The sequence below is a fragment of the Lasiodiplodia theobromae genome, assembly GCF_012971845.1.
Source record: "Lasiodiplodia theobromae strain AM2As chromosome Unknown scaffold_1, whole genome shotgun sequence".
NCBI classification, from domain to species: domain Eukaryota; kingdom Fungi; phylum Ascomycota; class Dothideomycetes; order Botryosphaeriales; family Botryosphaeriaceae; genus Lasiodiplodia; species Lasiodiplodia theobromae.
In genome coordinates this window covers 422,664-433,157 of record NW_023336399.1, presented here as the reverse complement: position 1 = coordinate 433,157, position 10,494 = coordinate 422,664, and the positions used below count along the sequence as shown (strand labels likewise).

The following is a 10,494-nucleotide window of genomic DNA, read 5'->3' as shown; positions in this document are numbered from 1 at the left end:
CGGTTCCGGAGCATATATGAGACGAGACGACTAGGATGTAAGATGAGCAGTGGTGGGAGACGGAAATGGGGTTGGAAACATTTCTGATGAGGGTTTAGCCAGCGAAATGCGAAACGCGCAGCCGCGGCAGTTGATCTGCGCCACGGCACCTCGTCCTCACTCGGTCAACGCAGGACAGGACCGTTGTTCGGATCAGCATCGACTACTGCAGGCGCGTTGGTGGACGAGGGAGAGCTTCTGCAGCTCGGCTCCATCGTCCGCCGTCGTCGTGGACGACGCTGGTTGCGTGGCGACCTAGCTCGACGGGGCCCAGAGACTGGACGACGCAGCTGCACGTCAAGCCACGCAGGGAAATAGTGGAATGACACTTTTTTGAAGGGTGGCGGGTGACTTTGGCTGCAAAAAGCTTCACCTGGGATGAAGCTGGAGGTGATGGTATGAGTGAAGTCACAGCAGCGCTGGAGAGACAGAGGGAGGGTCTGGGGCAGCCATTAGCAGCGCGTACCTGCGTGCATGTGGACCTGTTCGGCAGGGATGTTGCTGGCGTCGTGAGTGGCGTTGATGACGTCCCGGGAGTGCCTGTTTCACGCAGGGTTGAGATGTGGCAGCGCAGGCAGGCTGCACGTCAGCTCCCAGCCACCACGCTGGCCACCGTTGACAACGACAGAAAACCACAGCCAGCCCCTCGCCCAAAGCGTCGTCAATTTCGCACTCTCGTCTCTCACCGCCGCCGCCGTGACCCACCAGATCTCGAGCATCACGCACATCGTCGCGTGGGCGCATTAACCCCTCCGGCCCTACCACTATCGCTATCGCGGGGCCCTGGCTATCCACACCTAAGGCTGAACCCCAGCTCAAACACCAAGGCCCACCACCGTCGGAGGCTCAGGGTCCGCCCGCCAATCCGGCGCCACTGCATTCCTCGACCCCCCGCATTCCTCTCAGCATCGCGGGCGAGCGGTTGCCGGACGAGGCTATCGAAATAATGCTGCAAGAACCGGCGACTGCCGCCAGCTCACAAGCCACCGTCTGCTCGCTGCGAGCCCCCGCGCACGTCCCACCGAGCCACTCTCCGCGCTCCCCTTCTCGCCCGCACCGGTCCAGCCAAAGCGACCCCTTCTGCCATGTTAGCCTGCACACGCCCGAGCAAGCCCTCTTGACCCGCGAAGACACCAGCTACGACCCCGCCGCATACTCGTTCAAACCCGACGCAACCACAACACACCACCGCGCTCGCCAGAGCCCCAAGGCTCTCTCCACCGCGTTCATCGACGGTTGCAGACCGCTAGTTCACCGCGCTACCAACTCACTTTCCGCCTTCCAAAACCAGTCTCGAGCCTCGATCCCCTCGCCAACAAAGTCGTTCGCTTCTTTCATCCCTTCTCGCCGCGACTCCAACACCACACAAAGGCCCTCCGCATTAGGAGACTGGTTCCACGGCCCCTCCGCCCACCCTCACCCCGACCGTGACGACGACTCCGAGTCAGACATCGGCTCCGACTCCGACCTCGACTCCGACGACGACGCCATGGACGCCACTTCCACCCAGCGGGCCAAGTCCGTGAAGTCTCTCAAACGCGCCAGCACCCAGAGCTTCGCCAACACCCATCAGGCCCCCCAGAACACCTCCATATTCGCCTCATGGTTCTCCCGCAAGTCTGACGGCCGCAAGCGCGACTCCAGCATCCCGCAGGACCCGCTGTCCGTGCTGGACATTGAGAGCGCCCTCTTCCCCAACGGGCCCGCCGACCCGCTGGACCCGGCCGCCTTCCATGACCTGCACAAGGCCAGCGTCGCCCTCCTTCAGCAGTTCCAGCACTCGTACAAGGCCATGCAGCTGTGCATGCAGGACACGCGCCTCGAGGAGGACGGCCTGATCGAGGAGAAGAAGCAGGCCGACCTGCACGCCCAGGAATTGCAGATGCAGCTGGACAACCTCAGGGTCGAGTCGGAGCGCCGCGAGAAGGAGAACAAGGCCCTGCGCGAGGCCCTCGAGCGCGAGCGCCAGCTGCGTGCCGACGAGGAGGAGGCCCGCATCGCCTCGCTCCGCGCCGTCAGGGGCCCGGCCTGCACCAAATGTAACCGTAAGAGCGCGTCCAGCACCATCTCCAGCGAACCGAGCGGCGTCCTGAGCGATCGCGACTCAGGCTTCGAGTCCGAGGGCGAGACCATCACCGACGAAATGCGCAGCCGGCCCACCAGCATGGTCTCCGAGTCCGACATGCACGACCTCGACAGCAACGCCACTCCGAGCACCGCCCCGACCTCCGCTCCCAGCCCGGTCGAGCCGACCAAGCCCGCTCTCTTCAAGCGCAAGAGCGCCTTCGACACGGCCCTGCAGAAGAAGCGTGGTTCCAAGGCCAGCGGCGGCAGCGTCATGCCCGTCATCCTGACCGGCGCCGGCAAGATGAACGACAACTCGGGCCAGATGGACGTCTGGCGTGAGAACCGCGAGCTTCGGGAACGTGTCGAGAGCCTCGAGCGCACCGTCGATGAGGCCCTCGGAATCGTCGGTGGCCTCGAGGCCGGCATTGTCTACTAAAACCCATGACGACGCTTGTATGGTTTGTGGCGTTGCTGGTGTTGCGTACGAATTGGAAAAGAGAAATTTTTTGGATGATACCCTTGTCTAAAAAGACAAGCACGTTGGATTTTGGAGGAACCCAAGCAGCACGCAAAGAAAGAGGCATGCAAAGCTCGTTGTTGGATGAGGATGCATTTTTCATTTTACGACCCTGACCACTTTACATTATGGGAGTTGGCGTTTTTTGGAACCTCCGCATATAGACCAATGGGTTGGCTGGGAGTCGATTGGTTGTCTCTTTTTCCCCCACACCCCCCCACACCACCACATCACAATTCATCTTTCTTCATCAGAAACAGATTGTATACCTCTTTATATACCACCCAAGCCTTTAGTTACCCAAAACCAACCAAGACCTTACCACCCACAAAAACCTCTCTTCCGAAAAAAAGACCACCAGACAACCATCACCACATATTACCCACTTCTTACTCCCCCCTTTTCGTCTTTTTTTCGATTCTCCCGGGACTGCAGGTCTCCATTTCTTCGATTCCCCCCATGCCGATCACGCATGATTCTGCCGAGCCTTTGCTACGACAAACGCGACGGATTTCATTAACATTCTCTGTAGATTAGTTGTGTTTTTACGTTCTGTCGACGGGGATTACACCAAGATTCCTGCGTGGATTTTTGCCAAAATGAAAAGAAAAAAAAAGAAGTTTTGCCTTTTTTTTTGTTTGTCTTTTTTCCTAAAGGCTCTTCCCCACAACATTCGCATTCCAATTGGCAATTCTTCACGCTGTAATCTTTAATCTCTAATTCACATCTCTTTTTCAGAGATAATTGGACGGGACACATCCAAACAGTAGGGCATCTGGAATAGGAAAGAGATGGGAAGGAACACAACAAACTCATGAACGATAGAAGGACACGGTAAATTATTTGAACATGGCAACACACGATAAGATATCCCAACACGGTACCAGCAGGGTGGTGGTTTGTTCTTTTTTCCCTGTAGATAGAACACACAACAATAATGAATTTCGATTCTCCTTTTCTCTTCCTAACACCAATTTCCTCAACACCGATGAGAATTTCGCAAACGTTTGAAGAGAGAAGAACGTAATTCCAAATCTCGTAACTGGCAAGCGTATATTAAGGGGACAGAGCGAGCGCGCGGCCAACCAGCGAGATCGGGTTTCTGTTCGTTCTCGTTTCGAGGTGTGCACACCCCACCTACCTCCCCTCCCTCCCTCTCTCTTCAGGCATCCAGCCAAACACTACACCTGTTCCATACCACGTCACAGACGATCCCGCACCCCGGTCGCAGCAATTGCGGATAAAAGTACAGAGGCTGGGGGTTGACGGCTTGAGGTCTGAGACAAGTTATGTGTGTGTGTCTGTGTCCCCCGCCGACATTCCTCCCCCGCCCTGCATTTCGTTCGTCCTACCTGCCTACGCCACACGCGTTCCTGCCAGGCGGCAGCTCGCCTACAAGGTACGGAGATTGCACGTGCGCGGGGGAGAAGGAGGGGCGTGCGACCAGCCACGTGGATGCTGGAAGGGAAAACGTGCGAGGAGGTGCAATTACGCATAAATTGCTTTGCTGTCGTCATATACATGCGCCTGCTATAGTACTACTACTCTTCCCCTTGCGATACCGGAATGGGGGTAGCGGCCGTGACAGCTCCGGCTTTGATACCCGGGGGGAGAAAGGGAGGGAGACGACGTCGATGGGCGCGGCAGAGCAGTAGTAGCATGGTCGTAACGATCAATAATCACTATCACGCATCGAGACCGACAGCAAGTAATCAGAAATCCATCTGATATTTTTTTTTTCAATTCTAGATAATCGCGACCTTGTCCTTGCTTTTTCTCTCTCGTGCGTCAGGCGCCCAAAACGGTATCAAGACGGCCATTAACGTCACTGAGGCCAACGCCGCGTGGAGTGGTTGTTGTTGGTAGATGCGCGCGAAGTCACTCTTTACATGACAATGCAAAGAGGACCGGCGTTTCTGGTGGTGGGACCGAGAGGCATTTTTGGAGTTTGGAGGTTTGGAAGTTTGTTAAAACGAGTGTTGTCAGTTTGGTAACCGAAGTTTGGTGATTTCGAGAATCTGGGCCGGGGTCTGGCGGGTTAAATAGTTGGGAGGCAAGGTTGAAGGAGTTGCCGTTATAGGCTGTTTGTATTGTACTCTGGTGTTGCTTTGGTGATTGATATTGTGCTGGTTCTTTCATCATGTTGGTATTGTGTTCATATAGTTGGTAGCATTGCATTCTATCCTTTCTTTGACCGTTAATATTGTACCTGTTTCCTGGTTTGTGCACCACAATCATGGACCTGATGAGACTTCGACTTCAACAACGAAGGCATGGCAAAATCCTCAGTGTCGGAGAATTAATCAATGGCAATCCCAAGCTGAGGCGTATCTCATTTCTTTAGTTCCCCGATTCTGTGCTTTGGCAAGAACAGTAAACAAGGAAACCAAGACCAGCACATAGCCTTCTCTTCCACCATTTTTCTCCTAACTAGCAACATGAACCGAAAAAAATTCTCCACGCCAATCATTCCCATCACCACTCATTGTTCCTCAAAGATGACGCCAGCCACGCTAGATACCCAGCCCCCCTTGCAGCGCCCCTCCCCCGACGGCCGCCTGCATGAAGAACCGTCACACCACAACGGATTCTCACATTTCCCTCGTCCGAACTTCCCGTCCCCCATCTTCCCGTTCCGGGCGGTGCACCTGTCAAGTTCCACCACCGAGTACCGGAGTGGCTTGGGCCCACAGCCACGGTCACGGGATAGTATGCGCTGAGGGCTGTTCGCCACGCTACTCACGCCACTTACTACACAGTAGGAGTTTATCGGCAATGATCAAGCAGCAAGGCTTCGTCCGGTTTATACTGCAAAGAAGTCTGGCATTGCTCCCTCTCTTGGCCGTGAGCACCCGGCCAGGCCGTTTTTTTTTTTTTTTTGCAGCGCTTGAAATGATGCTTGATTGACCGACCCTCTTCTCCACCGTCCAATTGATAAAAAAAAAGATCTCACTCTCTTCAATCAAGCACAGAGCCGGCACCGCGGACGCAAGACTTGCCAGAAGCCGCCTCTGCCCAATTAATCATGACAGCATTCAAGCCCCTCTCGTATCGACGTAGCGTCCCGCCTGCCCGCCGCGTACCCCTAGGCACGCAATGACGAGACCGCCACAGTTCGCGCAACCGCACCCTGTCATTCCCAACAACAACAGCGGTAAAGAAAACACCACAACGAACAAAAACGGCATAGTCAGCCAAGCTGGCCGTCGTACCACCCATCCCGTGACGATGATTGGCCGCTCTCCGCGCATCTTCAAACGTCGCATTAAGGACATGTACTACCACACCTTTCCCGCGCGCCGCGCAGAAAATCGGATCCCCTCCCTTCGAGAAGGGTGCGTGTGTCACGGGGATGGCTAGTCCGCGTCCAGCTTAGCCTGACAGGGGTGTTCTGACGACTGAGAGGAGAGGAGGGCTGGGATAATCAGCTGCAGGGCGCTAGCCAACGCAAAGAGAAGCATCTTCGAACGTCGCATTCAGAGCTGCACCCTCGCATTGCAGAGTGCAAACTCCCACACCTTTCTGCAGCCAAGAGAATCGGATGCATTCGAGAAGGACGGTACTAGTCCGCGTCCGGCTTAGCCTGACTGGGGGAAAGGTTGTTCTGAGAGGTGACTGGATAATCAAGTCGTGCTGCAGGCGTTGGCCGACGCAAAGGGACATCTTCGAACGTCTTTCGAGCGTGAATACTCCCACACCTTTTCGCCGCCAAGACGATCGAATTTCTTCAAGAAAAACGACACGTGCCAGCTAGGCCGCGTCCAGCTTAGCCTGACGAAGGTGCGTTCTGGCGAGGCGACTGATGAGGAGGCTGCAGCAGGCGCTGGCGAAGGGAAACATTGCGTTTCATCTCTCTCGCCCGCCCGCCTGCCAGCGCTTCGAGACGACGGGCAAAACACTTCACAGCCAGCGAGCAGGAGGCGATGTCGTGGCCGCGAGGCACGCGCTAAAAAGGACCGCGCACGGGCTGCTTTCGACAACATCGTTTTCTTCCGATGGGCCCAGAAATGCGACGTTCGAAGATGAACCAGTCACCATCCTGTCATTGTACTACAGTACCCACCAAGGCCCTGACGACGCCATGATTGGCCGGGGCCACGAAGCTGGTCAGCGCGGTGGGACTCCGCGTTCAAATTGGGGTTCGCTACGTTTGAAGTTTCTATCTCTCTCCCCCTATTATTTAGTAGAACGTGGGCGCACACTACACCGCTAAGCGTAGGGAGTCTAGGCGTGCTTGCCTGGCGGACGGTGTGTGGTGTGGATTCGGGAGGGACTGGCTGGCTGGCAAAGGGGCGTGTGGCAGCGTCAATGGTTGGAAAGTGGCAGCCGAGTACGAACGAGAGAGTTCGTTCTGCATCGGATCGCAAGGAATGAGTTCGCGGAGATGTACTGCATTACCTGAGTAGTTGAAGACTACATCTTGATATTTGCTTCTATTGCAGGGAGGGCAGTGTATTCACAGCACTAAATCTCTTGCAACTTAATATGTGATTCGAAAAGTCTGGCCGCCCTCTGGACGCGCCATTTCAGATTTGCTCATAACTGAGTAAACATCAACATCACAGTCCTAACACCATGATCCGCCATCTATGTGCCCATGGCTAAATGTAGAAAAAAAGGGGGGTCCAGGTCAAGATTCCCCACCTCCCAAAAATAGAAACCCAAACGCCATCCCACCATGCCGCGAAAAAGAAAAACTAGCAAGGCAAAAAAGACAACACCATGCCATGCAGGGACCGGTGTTTCCCAGTCCCCTAATAATTATACACAGATAGGCAAGGAAAAGGGCAGGAGGGCAGGTCGAAAAAAAGCCAACCTACACCTTCAACTCCTCCGCCCACTTCACCCACCTCTTCACCACCTCATCAATTGCCTCCACACCCTCCCTGCTCGCCTCAACCTCAAACCACTCCTTATGCTCGCGCCCACAAACATCACACGTCCGCAGCACGCGCTTCTCCATAATCTCAAGATGAATCAGGCGCTCAACACGATGCACATGCGGCACCTTCCTCACGCCCTTCGCATCCGTGCCATCGCCCTTGGGCGCCACGACATCGTCGTCTGGCGACGAGCCGCGCGGCGAGGGGACGTACGGGTAAAAGCGGACGAGCGACGGCGTCTTCCCGCACTGCGTCTCCCACTCCTTCATGCGGCGGTGGACGTTGTTGGCGCGGCCAATCTTGAGGAGGAGGTGGGACTTGCCGTTGCCGCCCTTCTTCCCGCCGTACTTGCGCAGCGTGTCGCTCGGGTTGCGGCCGCCGGCGCCAGGCCGGCCAGGAGACAAGAGGGAGGATGCGTCTTTGTCCGAGGGCCCGCCGCCGTCGGGCCCGTCGCGCGTGTGCTCGGTCAGCCAGAAGATGTAGATGAAGCCGGGCTCGTCTTTGGCGGAGATGGGCTTCGAGGCTTCGGCCATGAGCTGCGAGGCGACCTGGGGCGAGACGGTGGAGGGGATGAAGGAGAGCAGGCGCTCCGTCGGGTTGGCCGTGTTCGAGGGGGCCGTGGGCTTGGGAGATGACGCCACGCCTTGCGGAGGGCGCGAGGTCTGCTGGCTCATTTCTGGCGGCTTCTGGCCCTCGTTCTGGCGCCGGCGCCGCACGATTTCGTATTCTTCGTCGTCGCCGCCCATGCAGAGGCAGCACAGGGTCGCCCAGAAGCCTGGCTCGCTCTTCTGCACCGGCAGCCGGTAGGTGCCCGCGGGCTTGGGGCCGTTCATGGTCGACGACGGCACCGACAGCAGCGGGCCGTTGATCTTGTTCCAGGTGGGTGGGCGCTGGATGCCCTGGCCGGGCTTCTTGCCCGGCTTGTTGTCATTGACGTCGAGGATGCCCAGGCGGCCGACGAGCGAGTCGACGCTGTTGCGGTGCTGCAGCGGCACGATGTGCGTCTCCTCGATGTGCGTCTCGAGGTTCTGGCCTCCAGGGCCTGGCGCGCTGCCGACCAGCTTCTCGGCCTGGTCCTTGTGCTGCCAGCAAAAGTACGCGGCGGCGCCCTCGTTTTCGTTGATGGACGTCACGGCCAGCACGCCGCTCTTGGACGGCTTAGCGGCGGCTATGTCGCGGCGGCACGGCCGCCCGGCGGAGGTGACGCCTTTGCATGTTGTGGCGGGGTTCTTGGAGTCGGCGCGGCCGAGGAAGCCATTGCCTTTGGGGAATGATGGCGGCATGAGCGATCGTATGGTAGGGGGTTCCGAATCGTGGTAATAGCGAGTGTCGAGGCAGTATGATGTCGGGAAGCGGAGTTAGCAGGAGCTGAACGACAGTGGTAGCGAATGTAGCTAGTAAGACGGGTGCTGAGAGCGCTGGCAGGTCATGAGCGGTTCCGGCGCTTGCAAGCGAAGCATATTTCGTCACCAGCCAGGCAGCGGTGAACAAGTTGGCAGAAGCCCTGGGCGGCTATCCGGCTGGCGCAGATGCGCACGGCGGGATCTGTGCGGTGTGGCTGGGTGTTGGAGGTCGGTGGAGACTGACAGGCACGAATCATTGGCCGCCGAAAGCGCTCGCTCGAAGCCACTGTGGCTGAGCGCCAAGTTGGAACCCTTGCATGCAGCTGTGCGTGTCGTGCTGTCCTCTTTCAACACCATCCACGCCGAACATCACCACACCCACGCGCACGTCCCTGCAGCCGGCTCTGCCCAATCGAAGAAGACAGTCACACTCGGCCGAGCCCGATCACCCGCCACGCGATTGTGTAATCCGCACCGCCGCCAAACGCAAAGCAAACACGCCCGCCATGGAGGAGGAAACGTACACGCAGCTCCCCCTGCACATGGACCCGCAGACCAAGGCCATCTCGGCGCACAACGTCCCCGCGGCGGTCCAGCGCGAGCTCGACGAGCTCAACCAGCTGCACCGGCAATTCCTCACGCTCGAGACGCCCGGGCAGACGCCGCCGCCGCCGGTGCCCGTCAACCCCAAGCGCAGCGCGGGCATCACCAAGCTCCGCGAGGCGGGCAACGCGGCGTTCAAGAAGGGCCAGTACGCCGAGGCGGCCAAGTGCTACACCATGGCCATCGAGCTGGCGGCGGGGCGGCCGCCGTGGGAGCCGTCGGGCCTGGTCCGCGAAGAGCTGTCGGGCCTGTACGCCAACCGCGCCCAGGCCTACATGTCGCTGCAGGACTGGGCCTCGGGCGCCGTCGACGCCGAGACGTCTGTCGACCTCAAGCGCGTGCAGAACGCAAAGGCTTGGTGGAGGAGGGGCCGCTGCTTGCTCGAGATGGGCCGCGCCAAGGAGGCCCGCGACTGGGTCATTCAGGCCCGCGAGTTCGAGCCGAATGAGGCCGACTTGCAGACGCTGGCCAAGGACATCGATGCGGCCATTGAGAAGGGCAAGAGCGACTGAGTGGAGACCCGGGACGGCTCGATGCACAGCACAACGGGAGATCGAAGGCTTAGTGGAGTTCACATGCAAGGCAGAGGCACAGAATGCGGGGTGAGGGGGGGCTGTGTGGAGGCTTGATGATGCTGAGTCTATGGATGAAACATGGTCGAGGCTGGGGAAGGACGCGGTCGGCGGAAACTATGCGATAGCCGGAGATCATAAAGGCGCACTGGCGTAGCGGGCGCGCATGGGACTTCTTGTGGGACTACTGGGTCGTAAAAATGACTGTAGATAGATAATAGCAGCACAAAGTGCTCCCGTCCACGTGCGGGAATTGACAGGGCCACAACGCGCAACAGGATGGGGCTGAGTTGAGCGGGCGGGAAGCGACGGCTGCTGCAGGTCCCAAGGCCGCCGAGCCGCAGGCTTGGAAACCACTGTGCCGCTCAACGGCGGCCGCCAACGGGCTGCTCGCGTGGTGACGTCGCACACTGCTCGACGGACGTTTTTCCAAGCGAACTCCACCTGTGCCCTGACGATGCGCTCGCTGC

General features: G+C 58.2%; 3 protein-coding genes across 3 annotated transcripts; 2 read left to right on the top strand and 1 right to left on the bottom strand.

The window, feature by feature from the left end:
• Positions 1 to 985: 985 nt before the first annotated feature.
• On the top strand, positions 986 to 2,542 carry LTHEOB_127 (uncharacterized protein; the record flags this gene model as incomplete). The annotated part of the gene is made up of 1 exon (XM_035509595.1): positions 986 to 2,542. The coding sequence occupies one exon, from the start codon at positions 986 to 988 to the stop codon at positions 2,540 to 2,542; it is 1,557 nt and encodes a 518-aa protein (XP_035372129.1).
• A 4,897-nt stretch (positions 2,543 to 7,439) lies between these two features.
• LTHEOB_126 (uncharacterized protein) lies at positions 7,440 to 8,789 on the bottom strand (the record flags this gene model as incomplete). The annotated part of the gene is made up of 1 exon (XM_035509484.1): positions 7,440 to 8,789. The coding sequence occupies one exon, from the start codon at positions 8,787 to 8,789 to the stop codon at positions 7,440 to 7,442; it is 1,350 nt and encodes a 449-aa protein (XP_035372128.1).
• Positions 8,790 to 9,355: 566 nt separating this feature from the next.
• LTHEOB_125 (Translocation protein sec72) lies at positions 9,356 to 9,964 on the top strand (the record flags this gene model as incomplete). Its single annotated transcript, XM_035509373.1, has 1 exon — positions 9,356 to 9,964. The coding sequence occupies one exon, from the start codon at positions 9,356 to 9,358 to the stop codon at positions 9,962 to 9,964; it is 609 nt and encodes a 202-aa protein (XP_035372127.1).
• Between the last annotated feature and the right edge of the window lie 530 nt (positions 9,965 to 10,494).